The sequence below is a fragment of the Camarhynchus parvulus genome, chromosome Z, assembly GCF_901933205.1.
Source record: "Camarhynchus parvulus chromosome Z, STF_HiC, whole genome shotgun sequence".
NCBI lineage: Eukaryota > Metazoa > Chordata > Aves > Passeriformes > Thraupidae > Camarhynchus > Camarhynchus parvulus.
The window spans coordinates 39,420,397-39,442,719 of NC_044601.1; the positions used below are offsets into that span (position 1 = coordinate 39,420,397).

Below are 22,323 nucleotides of genomic sequence, written 5' to 3' on the forward strand. Positions count from 1 at the left end.
AGCAGAGGAAAAGGCAGTTAATAATATGGAGTTTTTCAATCCACCAGCTATAATAAGAGCAAGCAAGATAAATATTTCTTAGTAATTCAACCTTTTTTCAGAATTTAATTTTCCAAATAAAATAATAAAATTAAAAGAAAAAAAAAAACAACAACCAAAGCATGCAATGTACAAAGACCTGTGTTTCTTAAAGTTAACATGTAAAGTGGTCTGCTTAAGAAAGTGTTGGTACTGGGATTGCATTTATTGATATTATTGAAAATAGATAGGGCAGTACTCCATTCTAGCTTCATAACATTAGGTTTCTTTAAAATTTTTGTGTGAGTAAAAAAAAAACCAAACCACCAAACACTCAAAGAAGCCCATCAACCAAACAATACCACCACCCCTCAGGCACAAACTACTAGAATTTATGATGACACTTAAGGTTAACCTCTGTTTGGAAAAAGAACCAAACCACGCCAGAAGGCAAGCAGATAAAAAGCTCATGGAACCTCTGCAGAGCCAGAGGAGCAGCCAACACGACTAGTGGAGCGGTCGTGGTCCATCTGCAGGGGCTTTACCTCAGTTCAGCTGCCTGAGAGCATTGACACCAAAAAATTGTCTTATGTAACGGAATATGGGAAACCATGACCCTGATAATGTTAGTAGAAGCAATGCCAACAAATAGCAAAATAATTCCACCTATAGCTGAACTTATGTTTTTGGGTATTTTGTGGTTGCTGCAAACATCTCTGCATTATGTCCTTCAGTCTTAAAATTATATATGTGAAACACATAGCATCTTCCTTACTTCTAGTTAACACAATAACCAGCTGCTGCATTGAGGGAAAAGTCACCCCTTCATAAACTCTAAGACTTTATAAATCATTTTGTCTAACTTCATCATGTGTTGTTTGGTGACCTTGGCTTTTTTTTTTTTTTTAACATTTCCAAACATCTTCCATTTTCCTTCTTTCCAGGCCAGGTTCATCTTGTTGCACCAGAAGGGGTACGGCCGGTGGCTGGGCTGGTAGCAAGCGGGGCCAGGCCCGGCCGCAGGCGGCATCGCACCGCTGGAGAGAGGCAGGGGCCAGCCTGCCACCGCCCTCACTTCGCAGGCGAACCGGAGAGCTAAGCCGGACCAGCCCGGCTCCTCGGTGTCATCTCGCAAGGCGCGCGCTCCTGCAGCCGCGGGGAGACAAACTCGGCGGAAGGGCCGCGAGGCTACAGGCCGGCAGGGACGGGACCAGGCACCCCGAGCGTGCCCCGTTATCCCCCGGCTACCCCCGCCCACCGTCGCTGCGGGCGGCCGCCCAGCCCGCCCCGGTGAGACCCGCGGGCGGGGGTGCAGGATTAGGTTTCAGGCCGCCGGGGCGTGCCCGAGCGCGCTGCCCCCGCGGCGAGGCTCGCTCGGCGCCGCTACTCGGGGGCGGGGAGGGCGGAAAGCCGGGCCGGGCGGCGGGGCCCGCCGAGCCGCTGGGGTAAGCAGGGTGTTGCTGGGCCGGGCGGCGGGGAGCGGGGCGAGCCCGCTCGAGTGGTCCCGCGGGGATGCGGGCCGGGGAGGGCGGGGAGGGTCCGCCGCGTCGCTGGAGTTAGAGCGACCTTTTAAAACACGTTTGCCTCTCGAAGTTTTATTTATTATTCTTCATTTGATCCGAAGGGTTTTGCCGGGGATGGGGGGGGGGCGCGAAGGGGGCTGGAGGAGGAGAGGGGCCGTGGAGCCGCGGGCCGGGGGGCTGAGCCTGTTGCTGTGTGCCGGCACATCCCCTCTTCCTCGCCCTCAGCCGACCGCGGGCGCCAGGAGCGCCTGTGGGGGCCGGGCTGGGCCGGGGCTCCGGCCTGCGGCGGGCGGGCGGTTCGCGGGCTCGGGCGGCCTGGCGGTCCTCACGTAAACAAAAGCCGAACCTCCCCTGACATCTGCAGGGAGCCCTGCTGCCCGTTCACGCATTCCTTATTTATTCCCCGCGGGCATTTCATGACGGGAGGCGGTCTCCTCATCTGCCCCCGCTGCCTCCGACCTTGCTAGCGGCCGCGGCCCGCGGCCGTCACTTGTGGGCGGCAGCGTTGAGTCTCGCTCGGAGCCAGAGCCGGACCGGAGGCCCCGGCGACGCTTGCGGTATCTTCGCGCTCCAGGCGGGCCGGTGGCCGCGGCTCATCGGGACCTGTTGCCGTGCTGGTGTCGGCGCTGCCCGCCGGTCCGGCCCCGCCCGCAGCTCCCCGGTAACAGCTTTGGCTGGGGAGAAACGGGGGGCGAGGGGCCGCCCGCAGATGTGCTCTTGGATGAGTCTGGGTGCGCAAAGGAAAGGGATGGTTCGTTTCTCTTGTCCCCTCTTGCTGCCAGCACCTCCCTGTGTTACTGGAAAGAGTATTAGGAGGAAAGAAAGAAAAAGAAAAACTCACAAAGCCGACCTTTTGAACTCCGTGTACAGCATTTAAGAGGTTTGATTTGCCGTTTGGCTGAAAAACGTTGGTTATAATTTTTTCCCTTTTCCTTGCCTTTTGCTTTTATAAACACTGCATCGTCCATCTATATTTTTGTGTCCTAATACGTGTAGAAGATTCTTTTTTTTAATTACGAACTGTTGGATAGGAAACGTCCTTACTGGCTTTGGTCCCTGAAGGGATGTTGGGAGTCTGTCGCAGTAGGAGAGCAGAGATTTACTGAGATAAAGAGGAAGGGTCTGAATTCCGCAGTTGCAGAAGTTCTATTGTGTGATGCCCTGTGGTTTCCGTATCACTTCTGCGTTTCCCAAAGAAACAGCAACTCCTTGGTAGGAAGGAATCCAAACTAGAAAAGGGGAAAATGGTGAAATACTTTTTGGGAGTGTTGCTTGATGCTTCTGTGGAAATTGAAAGTAGTTGTAACACTAAAAGAAAAGAATGCAAGTGGAAAATAACTAAGGACATACCCACCTTAACAAGCAGCTTTATTAGACAGAGAACATAATTTTTAAAATTTTTTTATCAATTTTTAGTTGCATATTTTTATGTCTCCTATCTTGTTAACAGTAGCATGCATGTAACATTTACTGATTAGCTGTGGCGTTTCTAATGGTTTCCTTAGTGCTTTGAAGAAGCTTTTCACTAGGATACATTCTCCCCGCTTCGTGAGGAAGTGCACTAGGAAAGTTACATCGCTGTCAGCACTAGGGAAAGAAAACTGCGCTACGTAGATACTAATGGATCTTTTTATTTCACCTGGCCCTGGTGGGGCCCTGGTCTGTGAATTCTTCAGCCAAGAATGCCTTATATCTTCTCAGTCATGCACATAGCTGTAGATGGTTTTGTTTTAACAAGTAGCACTTAATTCAGCATATTGAGAACCATTGTAAAGACCTTTTTAATCTCTGCTCCATGTTTCACGCACCAAAAAAAATTTAAAATTTTGTGAAGTGCATCCAGTACATTTTCTAATTGGCTATATATTTGAGCATCCTGGCGAAGCAGTTTTGGCTAATATAATGCCATGCTGGTAGGATACTATATTATCATTGATAAGGACAGTCTTGTTTCACTGCTGGTGTTCCTGACAAGTCGATAGGAAAATATGCTATTTTTGCCTTGGCAATAATAACATATTTCTTTTGTAGGCTTTTCAGACCCTGTCCTTACATCTGAGACCCCTTGCACAGGTCTTGTTAAACAGTGTTAAGATTTTCTGTATAAGTCACTTGTTATTGTCACAATACACAAAGAGAAATTTCTGTTTTCAGTTTGTAGGGAAAATGATGACTCTTTGTTGATGCTTACTAGCAGCTGTTTGGAGAGGCTTTGCGTTTATTCATTTATGTATGCTGTTGTCACCTCTGTGAAGAATCCAATATACATTGAGGTGCAACTGCTGTAAAATCTGTTCTTCATCAGGTTTAATTGAATTTAATGAATATGGTTATCATTTGCCTATGCTTGAAAACATAAACAGCCAATATTAACCATGCCTGTATTTCATCAATTCAGTATATTCAGTAGAGTCCCCTGTATTCTGTATATGCTAAAAAGTTGCTTTTCAGTTCCTGAAGCTAATGTGAGAGGATGCCAATTGATCTTAATTTAAGATATTTACTGAAAAAATATTTTTTTGTAAAAGATGATCTGTTTGTTTCACGAACAAAAAAAAACCCAACAAACCCCACCAGAAACATCCTACCTTCTGTGTTGTTGTTTTTGAAATGCTCTTTGCAAATCAATTTTAAATACACTATATCACACACATTTATCGGTAGGTGCAATCATTATGGATAGTTTAGTCCCATTTCCCGGTTGCAATTATTAGCATGTCCGTTACCATGGATATTATATTTTATGCTGATGTAGGGCTTCTTACATGTTACAGAAAATTATTAATTATACACAGGGAACAGATTGCCAGTTCGTGGAAAAGGATTTTAAGTTTCTTTAATACATTAGAGTGATGCATACAGAAGATTAAAAGTAGCTGAATGTTCAAAATTCTGTTTTCGTAATTGATTCAAAGTACATGGTGCTGTCCATCAGCTCTATCACAGAACTTTTCTTCAACATACGGAACCACTACCTCTATATGTATTTTTTGATGCATTCAGCATTTTGCTAAATTTAAAGAGGCTAGTAATCTTTTTTCAAAGTGCTTAGAGTCTTAATATAGGTCATGCAATACTGCCTTTTTTCTGCTTTGAATGTTTCAGAACAATTTTCATTAGCATAGGTATCAAATGTAGATGTCAGGCATCTCTTGTTTGCTTGTTACATTCCAGGCAGTTGATGGAAATCTGCTTTGTTCCTTGTGGAACAGTGCACATTAATTTTGCTTTTTCTTTTTGTTCTCTTTTTCCCTGTTGGTCATTGCTGTCTTGCATTTATTTTTACACTGTTTGTGTGCTTAAAAAAGTACTGTATGCAACAGCAAAACTGCATTTGTGACAGTGGAAAAGTAGCTAGGAAAAAAAAAACATAAAAAAAGCACGAGATCTTTGAATTTACTGTGAATATTTTCAACTGCCTTAATTTTCACAAGACTGCTCAGTGTCTGGGGATCCACCTTAGTCTTCCTCCTGGGGTTAGTAGCCGTCTTTAAGGAGGTAAGTGGGAAAAATGGAAAAGCTGTTAGAATCTGCAGGCAGGCAGAAAGTTAAGCAGTAATGAGCATCTTCCACTTCCTATGTGGTTTGGTTTCTGTTCCTGCACTGCACGGTGCTAACACGATATGCCTATTTGAGTGATAGCCAGAAAACTAGGGAAGAAGATGACATGAGATAAAAATCATGTACTAAAGGATATCTCTAGCCCAGACAAACACAGGCCAAAGTGTTGGATTAGAAGTTCCGAAATACTGTCTTTAGCAAAATGCATGTTGTGGTTACCTTGCTGCTTAATTGAAATAGATTTAATTTTAATCTCATGCAACTTCAAGCCAGAGTTTGGGCCTAGAGATCACTCTTAAGATAGGCATTTCTTCTGTATACTCAGAGTATTTCAAGTAATGCAGGAGTTATGGGGCAAAGCCTATTACTATGTTTTCTATCTTTGGCATGGCATGTTTCCTAATCCATGCTATGAGCATTAGTTTCCAAGGTATTATCTAAAATGGCTTTGTGAAACAGTAGATGGAGTATCTGTCAATGAAACAGAGTAGGTTTCCTTGTAGAAACTAAGTGATAGATGTGAAAGAATGATCAATGGAAATGGGTTGCCTTACTATTTTCACGAATCTTTTGTCTGTTTAGCTAAATGCCTTCTGCAATTGTAGTGGAAAGGAGGTGATCAAATAAATTTCAGAAGTTAAAAAAAATTCTGCCACCTGTGCATTTTAGTGTTTCAGAAGTGGACAGATAGAAACCAGAGTTGCAAGATGCCAGCTGTTTTCTGGCAACCAATGTCATCAAAGGGTAGCATGAAGAGTGGCAAAAAATCCCGTTTTTATTCATTAGCATTGGAAGAATCAAATTTCGAAAGTGCAAGCTTGAAAGGGATCATCTTTAACTTTGGTTTGTTCTTAGAGTGAGTATGGTGTGTTTGTCACCTTATACCTGTCTAAAATTCCTTGTGTTTTCTAGTCTAATGTTCTAAAACAGTAGGAAAGCGAGAGAAGGTGATGAGGTTTGATTTTTTCATTATTTTTTTTTCTTTTTGGTTTGTTTGGCTATTTGTTCTTTGTTTACATCACTGCTTTCAGCTACCCATGTCGTTAGAACTTGAACATAGATTTAACTTGCATTTGCTTAACTGTCTTTCTTCGATTTGCCTATAAAGTTTTGACTCAGACAGCTTGTGTTCTTATTACTGTGAAGAGATTAATGAACTTTAGCACTGAAATACAAAAATAGTTAAATCTACTTTGAGCTAAGCTACTAAGAGCTCTTTGAAGTGTGAAGATTGTTGTATCCTGTATAGAAGGTTTTGGCTTCAGGTTCCTGTGATACAGACTGCCAGGAGATTGCAAAATGAGGAAATCAGAACTAAACTTCCCACTCTGCATCTAGAAATCTACAATGCCATTATAAAAATACTCAGTATAGCAGAATTAGGCCTTTTAACAAGTGATCATGCATTCCACTCTACTTCTCACTAGCCCATTGTTGCTAAAATACTTAGAAGCATGCTGGTTTAAAGGCCAGTGTGTCCTGTAGTGGGTGGTGGTGTTTATGGATATGTCTCTGCAGTGTATTTTGGAGAGATGTGTGGTTGCTTCTCCAGTACTTCACTATGTGTATGTGCCACTAAGCTGGTGCTGACAGATCCCACTTTTAGCATGGATGTGGCACAGCAGGAGCAGTCATGTGTCTGTTTGCCCTTTCAGAGGGCAGGCAGAGTGAACAGAGGTCATCTTGGCCTGCAACACGTAGAGGCAAACACAGGTGTCCCTCTGTGCATTGCATCTGCCTCAGAGGAGGTGTCTGAGTGAAAACATTCTGAGGACAGTTTTGGTCTTTCTCATGCTTACTGCTGATGTCAACAAAAGCATTAAGCTGGCCAGCTGGGAAGGGATTCCCTACTAATATAAACCCAAATAAAGCGAATAAACTGAGAGTTCAAAATGGGTTTGCTGATACTAGCATGGCGCTAGAGCAGTATTCACTCCTCTCTAAAGCATGAGATAAATAGAAACTAAGTAATGAGTGTCTTAGCAGAGCTAAGGACTTTTTTTCATTGCAAATTACATGGCATAATCTCAACCTATAGATATGTTTAGGACTTGTGTTTGTTTGTAGAATCCTCTGCTATAAGTTGTTAGAGTTCATATCTTCAGAATTACATGAACACAGAGATAACTGTGGGTACTGTCACTTGTAAAATTTACATTTCTCAGCACAAGAAGAATGAAATTTTAGTCAAATTGAGTCATAAAATAAAACAATATCCAGCTACCCCAAAAGGTAGAGACATTTTACAACTGCGTCTCTTCTTGAGGTTTTTGCAGAGTTAAAGCAGAACAGTAACCCTCTATTTTTTCCTGAGTAGTTTCATCTGTTGAACATAAGATGTTATGTGCTTGTGCACATAGTGCTGTGATAAATGAAATTACTGAAAAAATACTCAATTTCTAATTTTTTTGCACAGCTCTCTGGTTCCATCCTCTACACAGCCCCAAGGGTAGGTATTGAGAAAGAACTGGAACAGTGACACAGGAAAGAACTGCTTTGATTTGCATTGGTACTGAGGAAAACATCTACAAGCATGACATAAATACCTCTGATTTTAAATAGTGGCTCTGAATAGAAGTGATAGTAGTTTTTAATCTAGAAAGAAAAGCTACGGATGATAAGAGTTTGGGGAAGTCAACTTCCTTCATAACATTTAAATAATCTCATCCAGCCCTTGCCATGTAAAATAGACTTTGTTTTGTCCTGTTTTGTAGAGTGACAAGGTGAAAATACAAGATATTTGGGTCGTTTTGCAGATCTGGCAATCACATGTTGGAATTTTCCTTGCCAAGTAAGAAAAAAAATTATAAAGGCTTATTTTTATTTAAAGGCATAATTTGGACCATGGAGTAACATTACTTTGACAAAGTCAGGTTTAAGGGGTTTAATAATAATCCTAAAAAGGATGATCAGTGATTCTGCATCAATATATTGTCAAATTCAAATGCAGTCTTCAGAGGGGTTATGTGCTCCTCATTCTTTTACTGGGCTGGACTGGGCTCTGAGTAACCAGATCTAGTGGAAAGTTCTCTGCCCATGGCAAGGTTGGAACTAGGAAGCTTCAGGCATATGGAAACTAGGGAAGTCATATTGATGGAACTTGAAACCATTTAAAATCCATTTGGTTTGCTTTTTCTGCACAAACTACAAACAGTATAGGCTTGACAAAATGATCAGATTCTATAACTAATGGTCCTGTTAGGCTGTCTTATCTAGTGATCTGTCAACATCATTCCTTTTCCTCTTTTTATCCAATGTCTCAAGAAAGAATTACTTTTCTTGAGTGCTTACAGATCACAGTTCTGCATGTTTTTAGGTTCTCCAGATTCAAGTGGGGATGCTGTACTGGTTTTTTCCTACTATAAAGAAAACAAACTATGAAAGATAAGATCAACAGTTCATACACCTGCAATGATATTTGAGCTCTTCACTTCTCAGCTATCCATCTCCATCAAACATGTTCTGCCACTGCAAATTTCTGAGCAATTGCAGATGTACATTTTTAAAAAGCCCCAAACAACCCCAAAAAGCAGCAAAAAAAAATCAGCAAAGCAATTTCAGAATTTCTTCCTCCCAGTGTGGAATTTCCTTCCTGGAAACCCACACTGATAAAAACTCAGCTACCATCCACATCTGAGTCTCAATTCCATTAGATATTAATAGTAGAGGCTCTAGTGTGAGAATCCTACAAGCTTGTAGCCTTGTGGTTTGTATGACTTTTCTTTCAAAGGTGACTGTAAAAAGTGTGCTGTGGCTCATGCGCCTGAAATTGTCAACACAGAGCTTGAAAACTGATCCCGCAGGGAATGTCTTTTGTGAATCACTGAAAAGGAAAGCAATGAAACTGTAAAATTTCAGTGGCAGCTATGATTCATAGTGTCTGATTAAAGCAGTGCAGGACATGTTGTGCAACAGTATGCAGACAGCTACTTTGATATGGAAATGCAAATAAATTACAAAGTATATTCCTAAAGCAATTTTCAGGAAGATTTTGAACACCAAAGTGAGTCAGAATTTGACTTTGATGTTATTTTAATTATCTGTGAAGATGGGTTTTTTTGTGGATCATTATTTTGCTGTTTATTGCTTTCAAAAGTCAACCTTTTTTCTTTCCCTTCAGAGCTTAGTATTTCTATAAATGTGACCTTTTTTTCCTTCTGTTACTTTTCAGGGAAATATTTACAGTTTCTTTCCAGTGTTGAAATAGAAGCTGAGAAGCAGAAAACATGTTGGAAACAATTGGTAATTTTTTTTTCATTTGTATCACAATATTTTTGTGGCCACATTGAGTGTGTGTGATAGATTTGGGATATGGGTTTATACTGCTGAGAGAGGTTTCAAGAAAAAATAATCTACTGTGCTTAGAAATGCTGTTGTGTTTGGGTTTTTGTATTTGAAAACAAAATTTGTACAATCATATGTTTAGTGTATTTGAATTTGGGCCTGTTGTCGTGATTTCATTGTTTTAATCTTTTCTTGAATTAAAAATTTGCATGGAAAAGAAAGATGTTTTCAATTATGACTATTTATGCCCCTGTTTATTTGCAGTGGACTGTAGCCACAGTTCCTGTAACTGAATTTCAGTGAAGGCTCTTTCATTTTGTAACCCACTTCTTGATGGACAAAAATACAATTTTCCTTGGCTTCTGATTTATGCTTTGCCTCTGACTTCCTGCTTCATTGGACAGGCTGGGGTTTTTGTTCAAAACAGAACCATTCAAGTTCTCTTTAGTTTGAAGAGTAGAGAGGGTTATAGTTAAACCTGTACCTTGTGTAGCTGTTTCTAGACTGTTGCTGACTAGGAATGATTATTGCTGCAGATACTCATCGGGCCCTCCAGGCCATGGAGCGCTTACAGACAAAACTTCGGGATCGAGGTGACATTGCAAATGAGGAGAAACTGAGCCTATTAAAATCAGTGCTGCAGAGTCCTCTTTTTAATCAAATTCTGAGCCTTCAGACTTCTGTTCAACAACTGAGAGATCAGGTAGGAAAAGTAGTCTTGCAAGTGCAAGGGGAAACTTGCTAAGGTAATGCAAAGATGTTTGTGTTTCTGCTTTTTGACAGTGAAATGGCTTAAATTAAACATCTGATCCAAAGGTTTGGGGACATACCACATGGACTTTTTGGGGCTTTGTTGAAGCTATATTTTGTGTATGTGATTTTTGTGTATGTGATTTTTATGTGTATGCTCATTACTTAAAATGTGCAGGGTAGGGAAATGGTGATATGGGTGTGGGGGTAACATAAAGCTTTTTTTCTCTGACCTTCAAAAGGACCATGTTTTCTATGAGGTGTAGAACTTTTTTCCTAGGAGCCTTTTATTGCTCCTTTGTGTCTTACCCTGCTAAAATAAGGATGTAGAGGGAAGCTGTAGAATGGTTGACTTCAGAGGGAAACAAGGATCTATTTTGTACTTTGTATAGGAATAAAAGATCAAAGAGAAGCCAGAGCGCTTGCCTTCTTTTTGCTTGCTCAGGGTATTAAGTATTAATTTTCTGCATGTTTTCAATGAGCTTGAGAAAAGGGTCAGCAGCTTGGCTGTATTGACTTTATTTGTTGCTGTAATTTTCTTGTCAGCAGAATAAGAATTTGGAGAATATAGAAAGTAGTTCAGTAACTGAATTAGGACTAAACTATGTATCTAGCTTTGCAAATTGTCATTCCTGTTGACTCCTCCAAGATGGCCAGCTCTGTCTGGTATGCAGAATTGCTGGTGGGAGGGAGCAGACCCTGCACGTGGACCTTATCATCAGTGTGGAGCCTCATCTGGTCTCTGACCAGACTATGATGAGACGGATTCCTTACAATCCTCACAGTACTTCAGCTGTTCAGCAGAAGAATGCACTGTAGCCCTTTATTGCTTCTTGTGCATCATCTTGATGCTATTTTGCACCGACAAGAAATAAATTAGAATGGTGTCTCTGTTGTATTCATCACAATGGTTTTCAAATTTTGTCTGTTTAGTATTTAGAGACTTAATGACATTGGAGTAATTTAAAAAAATCCCAGGGGAAAAAACTGTCCTGAGGGTTTGTTTGCACTTCCATTTGGAAATGAGAATTTAACAGTGACATCCAGAAATTGTGTGAATTACATGGCAAAGACCCTAGGAACATGTAGTGGGAAGTAAAAGTATGCCTGAAACATCAATAAATTTTTTTTTTAAATAGCAAATTAAATTTTCACTTTTGGACATTAGCTGTGAAGTTAAAGGATGGCTATCTTTTTAAATACACTTTCCTAAATTAGAAAATGAAGCAGGAGATACTAGGATGGGTAATTTAAGGCATGTATTTTTTAAAAAGCAAATAATAACATCACTTTCTGTCCTGACTGCAGGTTTGTCTGTGAAGTAAGTTAAGTGATCTGTGCATGTTGCATGGTATGTACCCTGTCTAGTTGACAGGGGAGCTATTTGGATGTGAATTCCCTTTTTTTTAATGTGTGCTTACATGAACACTTGCACATGTAAATATAAGTTTCCAGCATTCTTAGATTTGTGTCAGTTCTTTATCTTATATTTTTTTCTATAGAATTTCTTCCCTACAATATGACATGAGATTATTTGTTTTTATTTTGTGTAAATACTTACAAGGCATACTGAAACGGGACAAAGAATAAAAGCATAAAAGAGGTAGAGTTGTTAAAAAAACCTGTGTTTTCAGAGGTGCACTTTTGAGGACACCATTCAAGGACACCCTTTTTACAGCTGTCAGGGTACTGTGCTCTTGAAGCTCTTAAGCAAGAGTTGATGAAAACTGCAAGGCATGTGAGTAGTGACCAGGTGTTTTGGCCAAGCTGTGTCAGACTAAGGAGAGAAGTTGTATCCCTACAGTTGCAGTCAGAGACGTGTTTGAGATAGGATGACAAACAGTGCTGTCTTGTGTAATGACAAGATGTTGCAGCTTCTACCCACTGGAGATTAAGATGGCTAATTTTTTTAAGTTTAATGATGAGCTGCAGTGACAGTTTAATGGACGTTTGATTCTTTTCGAGGTGAAGCGTGACAGTCTGTTTAACTGCTCCTCTCTTTTCAATGAATTTTTAAAGAGCTACAAGACTACTGCAAAATTCTTGGGGAGGTTATCTTTTAGGACAGTGTAGTTTGAAAGAGGGAATGGGAGCAGGAAAGCCAGAATGGCAGTTTACTTTACAAGTCAAACAGATTCTTTGCAAGTATCCCAGAAGAAGTAGGTCAACCAGTGAGACTTCATTGTGGGCCTCTGGGGTCATCAATAAATTTCAAGGTAAAGATGTATTCCTGGCTTGAGGCATTGTGTCTTGAAATACAGAGATGATAGTGAAAGTCCTGCCCTATATTTGTGCAGTGTGTGGACTGGGTCGTATGTTGCTTTACCTTGAGGCATGGTCTAAAGTCAGCAAATCTGATGCCTTGATTCTTATTAGTAGGCTTTAAAGTTGAGGAGTATTTTTTTTCCCTAAATGAGCGAGCAGGATTTGTTTGTACTGCTAAACTGTCATTATGAAGTTAACTGAAGTGGAAAAGTCTAAGCACAACAAAGGGATGGTTTTTTCTGAATTACTGTTTTGACTTCAGAAGTCTCTTGAACTGGGGAGCACTGAACGAACCATTTTTTTTCTTGTCTCTTTCTGTCCATGTTCTTGAGTTAATGCTTGTTTTCTGATGTTGAAGAGCAGTCTTGTTGTTTGAAGATAAGACAGAGACAGAGAAGAAAAACAGAGATTGTGGTGTTTTAAATATTTTAATAATATTTTATTTTCTTTATGAAATATTTTAAAGAAAATGATTGGACTATGTTAGCATTCCTGTCCTGCTTCTTTTCCATTCCTTTTTGTCTGTCAGTTGTTCACCTCCTCCTCCACACCTTGTCCTGTCTCCTTTCCACTCAGAGCTGTGCCAGAACAAAATATCTGATGGTTGACTCAGATGGCAGGGCTGCATTTCTCAGTTTTGGGGTTTTTTTTGTTTGATAGTTTGTTTTGTTTGGTTGGTTTTTTGTTTGTTTTGGGTTTATTTCTCTGTTGTGTTTTAGTTTTGTTTTTTTTGGTTTTACTTGTGAGTTTGACCATAGTTTTTTCTTCACAGTGTAGTGGCGGGTAGCAGCTGGGTGTCTGTACAAGAGAGGATTTAGGGAAGAAGTAGGAAACTGTCTTTTCCTATTGCTGGTGAACACTTAACATTGTTAACTCAACTCTGTATTTTGGACAACTAGAGATTTTTAGTTTATGTTTTGAGCCCCTCTTGGCAACAATACTGTTTGCGCTTTTAAATGAAGTGATAGCAAGAAATGCTAATTTGGGATCTACTTCATCTACTCTGCGGATGGAGCCATAAAGGTGCAGTGAGCAGAGTGGTGCTGGTGTCAACTCCTGTTCCTGGCAGCTCTGGGCCCTTTCCTGCTGTTGTGCCTGTTCTCTGGCTTGTGCTGCCTCACTTCCAGTGTGATTGCAGTTGCAACTGGCCTTCTTGCTACTCAGGAATCTTGCAATCAGTCTTGTGCTTCTTGGGGTGTCCAGGGCTGCTACTCAGTGGCTGTAGTGCAGAAATACTGAAAATTTCTTTTTGTTGAATAAGTTGAGACCTAAAGATGTTGAGGACATTGCTTTAAGTTTTGATACAGTACAGACATGGCTTGTGTTGCTTTTTTGTTAAAGTATTTTGAGCTCCTGCCTGTAAGCACTGCTTGATTGTATTCTGTGTCTGTCTGTGTGACTGAAACATATATTTTGTCATACTAAGTAGTATTTATGATTTTTTCTTTTTATCTTATGCAAATTATGTCCATGCTGGAGATGTTTAAAACATAAGGAGAAAGCCAATTAAGGAAAAACAGCATAAGCAAGCTTATAAAACAAAGCAGTAATGTTTCATTCTGTAATTACACAACCACAGTGCTATAAAGCTACTTTTTAATGGAATTATGGTAGTTTGCAGAAGTAGTGCAATTTGTAAGTTAAGAAAAATTGCAAAGTAGTGCAATTTGTAAGTTAAGAAAAATATTTCATTATAAGATTTGCGCTTGAGGTTTATTGCTCCCCCTGGAATGACCTATACTGCTGTGGTTAGCAGTTGCTCTCTAGTTTTTCGTGCTATAAGCCTGGATTTCATGGGACCCGTGGAAGAGAGTGGTCATCACGTTTCTGCTTATAAATTTGTCTTGAAATTCTGAACTTCTACATTAATAACTACTGTAAATATCACTATAAATATTTTTATAGTTTTTAAGGTGTAACCATGTCTGTTTCAGAAGAGGAGATGTGAAATGTGAGGTTTTTGCACACACATACAGAAAACTCTATTCTATTAATCATAGTGATTGAAGTCATTACCGCGCTCAGCTGCTGAGCCTGACTCACTTAGTTTGAAGTTATCACTCCAAAAACTGCCCCAAAGTAGTTTAGTGAGCCCTCACTGATGGACATTGGATAAAATTGGTAGTTTTTACTCGTACTATTCTGTTCTTTGTTTAGGCTAACTTTGCTGGCTTTGCCAGAGCAGGTGATTAGTTCTCTAGGGACTGCTTTGACCAAGAGCGCTCTGAGGATGGTAACCTTCAGCAGAAAGGGTAACTCTGTGCTATTTTCTGCAATGACCACTGCAATTTAGAAAGAGAACTTGAATCTATGACTTACTAACATTTGTGATACCAGACCTGTATACTATGGCCTTTAGGTGCACATGAAAGGTAGTTCAGGTGTGTATCTCATATACTCTTAGGCTGTTTCATATGAATGCTTAATTGCCATCATTTTAGATCCTCCTAGGATTAATGATTTCACCAATGACCATTTTTTGTGGGAAGAAGCATAGCAACAGGCTCTATAAGAAGATTTGAAGGTGGAGGCAAATAAGAAATAAAGCACATAATAGACCAAGTTCAGCTATACAGTTTTATACATTGAAATGGATAACATTGTGAAGGTGGAAGTGAATTAACCTATTATATGAGCTTATGCAGATAAGAAACACAGTTTCAAATCCATTCATATAATATAACAGGAAGTCTTATATTCTCAAAAGGGTAGAATTTGATTATGTCTCTGCATTTTGTTACGTGTAATGAATTGTGAAACAAGGCTTATCTATCTGTGCATTCCAAGCTTTCCAATACGAATGTATGTGGTCAAAGAAAGTGCATATGTGCACATTTTAGGCATTACAATTTGTTTGAAACATAACCCAAATGATTCCTCACAAGTATGGATAAAGAACATAATCACTGGAATATAAAAATCACTGAGTTCCAGACATCCAAATTTTCTTCTTTACAGTTTTTTTTTAGGTCAGAGGAGACTTAGACATGCTATTGAGAGCTTCTCTTTCTAATGCTGGCTTGTGGTATTTTTTCTTTAACTTGAGGGCCTTCCCAGCCATATAAGTTGTTCAACAAATTATGTTTGCTTTATTGCATTTTCCTAAAACCCTCAGATGAGATGGAATTGTATGATGGAGAACAATATTGACCTTTTAATAACTGGACTGTTGGAGAACTGATATGATAAACCCAATAGATGTAACATGCTTGAGACTGGTGCAGTAGGTATTTTAGAATATATTTACTGTTTTGAAATTTTTATTGATACTTGAAGTATAAAATATGACTTTAAGGAAGAGGAACCCTAGGTTTCTGTATTGTGATGCAGAATGCTAGAAAGTGTGCATTGTAAAATTATGAAAAGAGTTTGAAGTTGCAATATAATAGTTAGTATGCCAGGCAAGTAGGAAGCAAATTTATCTGGAGTAAAGCAGTACCAATTGACAGTCAACAGGCAAGTGGGACAAAAGACAAATGAGGATTTCTGCTTTACCTGACCTTTATATCACCAGCAGCTATTAGATTGGTTGGCACAGATCTGCTGGGAAGAGGTGATTTACTATAGCTGTGCCAAACAGAGTTTTTTTCTTTTCTGTTCTGAGAAAAGTGGATTGTAAAGTCTGTGTAAATGTATGATTGTGACTTTCAGATCAGCCAGGTGGTTTCAGACTTGTTCACTAATCTTGTATTTAATCTTAGCTATCCAGCAGATAATAACATTGGTAGGTGTAGAACACAGTGATGCAGAAACCCTGACCAGTGAAATTTGTTCTCTATGTGGCTGTGAGATTTATTATTTTTTCATCAATTTGTGCATGCTTCTTTTTAAAATTGCAAAACAACTGATAACATTTTTTGTTTTGTTTTTTTGTTTGCTTTTTGGTTTGTTTCTTTTTCCTTAAATACTGATGTTGTAGAAAACCTTTGTTCTTGTTTACCTCTAGCATAGTGATGGAGTATTTCAAGATGCTATGGTGATGGGACCAAATGAATTTTAGATAGAGTATGGAAAATAATTTTAGGTTATTCTAATCAATTTCTTTTGTGTTTTGTGCTTGTAGTGTGCAACTCAATTATACTCAATTTGGTATAAATATTGAAGGTAATTTTTCTCCTTAAAATGTCTGTTTAAAATTGCAAATTGGAATTTCAAGTACTTCTGATGATCAGTTGGCTTATGCTAATGTCCTTACCTAAGGAGGTTTCTGCTGTGTCTATAAATCCATGTTGCCTTCAATCTTTTACAGGTAAATATTACACCTTCCATACATTCCAGTGGTGAATTCCCTCAGCTTCTCCATCATGGTGTGAACTTGGGATCCTTGCCACTTAATGAGTCATATTTGTTGGCTCAGCAGAATGGCAACCCAGCTAATGTGGTAGAAACATCAATGAGATCCATTACTCCTCAGATTAATGGGAAATTCTCTAGTGATGACTTTGAGCAGCTGATCAGAAATATGTCCCAGGTAACCCTATCATATAATAACTACAAAATATTGATTACTGATTATATGAAGATTAGGATACATGTATATTTATTTAAAAGCAATTGAGTTACCGCACAAACTACAATACCACTTATGTATAAAAAAAAGGAACCTTTTAGTTTGAGAAACAATTAGTAAATGAGAAAGCAGTTGAAAAACTAGCCCTGACATAGTCACTCATGAGCTACTGTCCTTAGCTGACCAGTGTGTGTATTACAGATCAGCATGCCATTATTTTTTCATGCTCATGGTGGAACTGCTGCTCTGTGCATGAGGGAGATACTTTGTCAGAGCATGCTCTTGTATGCGTAATTAACGAAATCTATCTATTTCTTGGAAATAAAATTGAAAATGTTGACCTTGCTGTGCATTGTTCTTTAATCTTACTACTTTCCTGTAGTAAGCAGAAATGGTGCAGCAGTCCCTTCAGTGGCTGGAGCTGGGAAAGCCGAAGGATATTTTCTAGGATTTATCTATTTAATCTGTAAGAGAGCAGGATAGGAAAAGTCTAGTGGTGTTCAGGAGAGCCTTTTTGAATAGTCCAAGTTTTTTTCATCTTTCTGAAATTCATCTTCTGTTTCTGTTTTTGCTTGAAAGTTGTCCTGTACCCTATAAAATAGATATATTTATATACTATTCAGTCACTACTAAACCAAAACTCTGTATATTTATCTTTTTTTCCCCGATTTCCTCTTCTGGGCTGTAATAGTATTTATTTCTCAAACATTTGCTGTATGATGGCAAGAAATTGGAAAGGAACAACTGTGTTTCAGTTATTAGCTTGTATAGTCTTGCCCAGCTATAGTTGTCATTAATTAGTGACAACTTATTTGTTTCAAAAATTAATTTCCAAGTTGTTTGCCATGTTTATTATTGCTGCTTTTCAACATTTTTAACCTTTGTTCATTTTTAACCTTTTAACATTTGTACCCTTTTTTTAACTTCTGCTGAACAGGGCCGTCTTGTTGAGACAATTGACCTTATTAAACCTCTAAGTGGTGGTCTGGGCTTCAGTGTTGTGGGACTCAAGAGTGAAAACAGGGGAGAACTAGGAATATTTGTGCAAGAAATCCAGGAGGGAAGTGTGGCACATAGGTAATATTACTACTGAATATTTTACTATACCAAGTGTGTATGTGACACTGCAGTTCAGTTGTGATACTGCTGTTATTTTTGTTATTTTTGTTATTTTGTTATTTTTGTCCTTCTGGTACAAGGACATGTTTACATGTTTCTCTCTTAATACTCTGAGCATCATCACAGATGTAAAATTACTTGCCACAATTGATGTGATATTGAAGCAGGCATCCTATGAACTGTTCTTAATTTATAGAAATTACAGATGACATTCCCTGGGGTTTTTTAATAGGGAAAAAGAGGAAGCTGCTGTTCTGTGTCATGCCTTTTAAAGTAGAAATACATATTTTGCCGTCATTGAATGCACTAAAGAGGAATTTGAAGCAAAAAAGTCATCTGTATCTGGCAGTGTTATTTGTTAGGTAGAGTCCCATTGAGCAGGTGTGAAACCCAGATTTGACGTCAAGCAGTCTTGACCTAAAGTCAGGGATATTCACAGACATAGCTGATATTACGGAAGCTCAGCAATAATAATGGCTTGCTGAAATTATGCTTCAGACTTAAACTCAGATTCCACAGCTAATGTTGAGAGAAGTGCTGAGGGAGCACACAAACTCAAAGGTAAATGGCAGCAGCACTGGTTCGCTGCAGACTAGTGAGGTGTGTCACTGGTCCAAGCTGCTTTGTGGTGTACTCTATGTGTTGTGTGGAGAAGCTGAATCATGTTGGTGCTGTTTCTCACTGTGCTTTAGGGAGATATTTTTGGATTATTTATGATCTGAATACTCACTGTAAGTCTAATAAGAACATGGGCAAGAGAGACAAGAACATAGTATACAGACTTAAGTGTAGGTAATCAGGTACAAAATGTGGCTTGCTTTATACCCTACAATATTTTTTAGTCTCCCCAGTTTCCACTTTCTCTTTTTGTTTTATTTTCTTTTGATTTAGGCAAGGTTGCTTTTTTTTTGTTTTGTTTTTTGGGGTTTTTTCTCTGTTTGCTTGTTTCTTGTAAATTGAAGCTAAATAGTTTTTTTCTACCTTGCTGCTCTATCTGGGTTTCTTGAGTGTGGGTGCTCACAAAGGGTGTTGTAATAGAAATTCTTGTTTTCCTTGCTGCCCTTTTTTATCAAAGCATTGCCACTTTGAGATGCAAAGAAGTGGTGGAAGAAAGAGAGGGTAATTCAATTGTGTAGGCTTCATGCACTTCCTTTGGAGTAGATCTGAGGAAGGACTCAGTGATGCTTTCTTTGTCAGAAAGTGAAGAGGTTTTTTTAATTTGTTCAGGGCTTTTGTTTGGTTTCTTTCTTTGTCCTTTTTTTTTTAATTTATTCTTTTCCTTCTTCCCCCCCCCCCTTTGTTTTTCAGCAAAATAAAATTTGTTTCTGTAACATACTGATGAAAGTGTGTTCCACTCTATGGTTTGATAAATATTCAGAATGGGTGCACTGAACAAAGTGGAGCACTTGGTCTGTAAAGCAGGAGGCTCAAAGTCAAGGATAAACATAAGTTCCCAGGCTGTGGTTAGAAGCAACTGAGATTAATATACTTAGTCTCGCATGGGGGTTCAGGGAGAGAGAGCTGGCTAGGGGCTAGTCACCAGGGGAAAATAGTAGTGGTATTAGCTTCAAAGGGAGCCATCAGCAGGGTGCCACATCAGCTCCTTTCAGCAACACTGCAGGGGGGGATTAAAAAAGTGGGGGGAATTGAGACCGGGTTATTAAAAATCCTGTGAAGTTGTCAAAATATTGCAAATTCTGTGGCAATGCTTCCTTGATTTTTCTTGTTTGTTTATTTTGTCATCTGTTTACCTGTGTGACAGAGATGGAAAGCTGAAGGAAGCAGATCAAATCCTTGCTATTAACGGACAAGCCCTTGATCAGACAATTACACATCAACAGGCTATCAGCATTTTGCAGAAGGCAAAAGATAATGTCCAGCTAGTTGTGGCTAGAGGCACTTTTCCTCAGCTCATCAGTCCTGTAGTGTCCCGGTCTCCATCTGCTGCTAGCACAGTTTCAGCCCATTCCAACCCGGTGAGTATAGCCCAAATATCTGTGTATTCAGTTCTGATGTGCATGTACTTACTGCATGTAGTCTTTTGAGTAATTTTTTGTAACTTGTATGTACATTCCTTCACAGTTCTTGAGGTTTTTCTTCTATTTATCTTTACTATATGTTTTCCCTTCAAAGACTAGAAGATATTCTGGCTTGCTGGGGGAAAAATCTTCATCTTGGATGCATTCTCTGCTCCCATCTGCCAAATTATCTGTATCCACCAGTGCAAATACAGCATGTTTACCTTACTTGATGAAGCTTTATTTTGGGGTTGCACTAAACAGGATATTTTTTTTGCATTCTGCTTAAGCAAACAATTTTTTGAGGCTTTGTAATCTGATCTGCACCACCAGCTGGATGAGTGCTTTCGTGTTTGTTTCTTTGTTGTCTGTCAGCATGGGAGCTGCAATGAAATTACAAGATGCGCTTAAGGACTCCCTAAAAAGCAGCTCTGCTACAATTCCTTTCTTATGAGAGCCTTTGCACATCTAGGGGTAGACAGCACAGTTCAGAAACGTGGTGATATCAGGCTGACATTAACTGTACTTTCTCTTCCTCTTACCTCACTCATGTAATGGATTGTCCTGGGATGAAACAGCCTATATTCAATTTTTTTATATTCAAGTTCAGTCTTCTGTGGCCCTTCTTTAAGGGAGTCAATTACCAGAAGTGTAGAGAGCAATCATTCTGGAAAAAGGAACTGTTTTTTTAATCATTAGTATAAAATCTTTAGTGGAGGAATGTCAGAAATGTTCTTTATATCTGTGTGCCAGGAGGGCAGCTGACTGACCTAACTTTTCCTGCCAGCACATAGGGGAAGCCTGCTCTTTTCCAGCATTGCTGTGACAAAATTGTTATCTATGTGATTGCCTCTATTCGCTGAACAGCTTCCCTTGCATGAAAAGATGTTCCTTACAAACATTCCATAGCTGCTTCTGGTTTGTTTAGCATACCTTTCCCACTTTTCATGTTCTCTTTGCTTTCAAATGCATCATACTAGGAGCCATTCTTTTTCCTTCAGGCTTTGCTTTATTATACTGGCTTTATGTCATGACTGGATTTCCAAACAGGTACCTGAGGGCTTTGAGTTTGCAATACCTTGATTATTCAAAAGAAAAGATTATTTTAAGATTATACCTGGTGTAGCACCAGCTGTGGTTTTAAATTTCAGATGAGTTTACTGTGAGAGTTCTTGTTCAGAAGAAAGAATACCATGGGCTTCCAGCTGTCCTTTCAAGGAGTGCCCCGTGCGAGTGAGCTAGGATTTGCCTTTCTTTCAGAGCAGTTTGGCCCCTTTCAGAACACAGTCTGCCATCAGAATAACTTCATTCTCGTGCTGTTGCCATCAGACAACCCAGAAGAATGCTACATGGGGCATTTCTGTTACTACCTGCCTCACAATATTTGGTTCTGCTTTCAGCCTTGGAAGTACTGAATTGGGATTTTGGTTTCTCTTTTGCTTTGTTGTAATAACTGATGTGAACATGCCTGAAGAACAGACCTGAAAATTTTAATTTCTAGTCGTGTGTGATTTTCTAGAAGCAATGTTTACTGACTGCAAAGTGGCATGAAGGTGGGCAGCGCTAGGCTGCTGCCTGTATTCATTCAACAAGTTCTTGGAAGTTCTGACCCATTATTCAGCTCTGGTTTGTATCAGAGAAGTTCCACCTGTATAGAATTAGTAATTTACCTATTAAATATTATGTAATATCACACCTAATAGTAATTGTTAAAAAAGGTATTATATGTAAATCTTCCTCCAACTTTCCATTATTAAAAACATACTCAAGAAATAAGAGAAAATATGCTGCAAATTCCTATATGCATATTAATAGTTTGACTTGATAATCTTAAAGGCCTTTTTACATCTGAACAATTCTATGATGCTATGTTTTTAATCATTTGCAAGCTTTTATTTATTCCTTTTAGGTTCACTGGCAGCATGTGGAGACCATAGAGTTGGTCAATGATGGCTCAGGTCTGGGCTTTGGCATAGTGGGAGGAAAGTCAACTGGTGTCATTGTTAAAACCATCCTCCCAGGAGGGGTGGCTGATCAGGTAAATTCAACCTGCCTCTCTGTTACTATTCAGTAAGGTGTGAACTTACTCATTACTTTTACTACTTTTACCAAATAGTGGTAGCTTTTATCCAAAAAAATGAGAAAAAGAAACAGTAATTACAGAAATTTTTCCTCTGTAAAGGTGTCTTTAATGCAGGAGTCTGCATTTGAATGTTAAAGATAAATTAGGTTCTAAATTACATTTTCAAATCTAGTAACATTGTACATGTTGTGT

The 22,323-nt window shown here is 39.3% G+C and overlaps 1 protein-coding gene across 15 annotated transcripts in view; it reads left to right on the plus strand.

The window, feature by feature from the left end:
- Positions 1 to 964: 964 nt before the first annotated feature.
- Positions 965 to 22,323, plus strand: part of MPDZ (multiple PDZ domain crumbs cell polarity complex component) — a 94,760-nt gene continuing 73,401 nt past the window's right edge. For 7 of the 15 annotated variants that reach the window (XM_030969362.1, XM_030969368.1, XM_030969372.1 and 4 more), the window contains exons 1-7: positions 1,348 to 1,463; positions 9,274 to 9,344; positions 9,923 to 10,089; positions 16,651 to 16,872; positions 17,849 to 17,988; positions 19,793 to 20,006; positions 21,958 to 22,086. In XM_030969362.1, the coding sequence (XP_030825222.1) occupies positions 9,329 to 9,344; positions 9,923 to 10,089; positions 16,651 to 16,872; positions 17,849 to 17,988; positions 19,793 to 20,006; positions 21,958 to 22,086 (888 nt within the window). In that variant the 5' untranslated portion in view covers positions 1,348 to 1,463; positions 9,274 to 9,328. Of the gene's footprint in view, positions 1,309 to 1,346; positions 1,464 to 1,729; positions 7,552 to 7,593; positions 7,894 to 9,273; positions 9,345 to 9,922; positions 10,090 to 16,650; positions 16,873 to 17,848; positions 17,989 to 19,792; positions 20,007 to 21,957; positions 22,087 to 22,323 lie in introns of those variants that run through there. The other 8 variants (XR_004061515.1, XR_004061516.1, XM_030969374.1 and 5 more) reach the window with 6 other exon arrangements.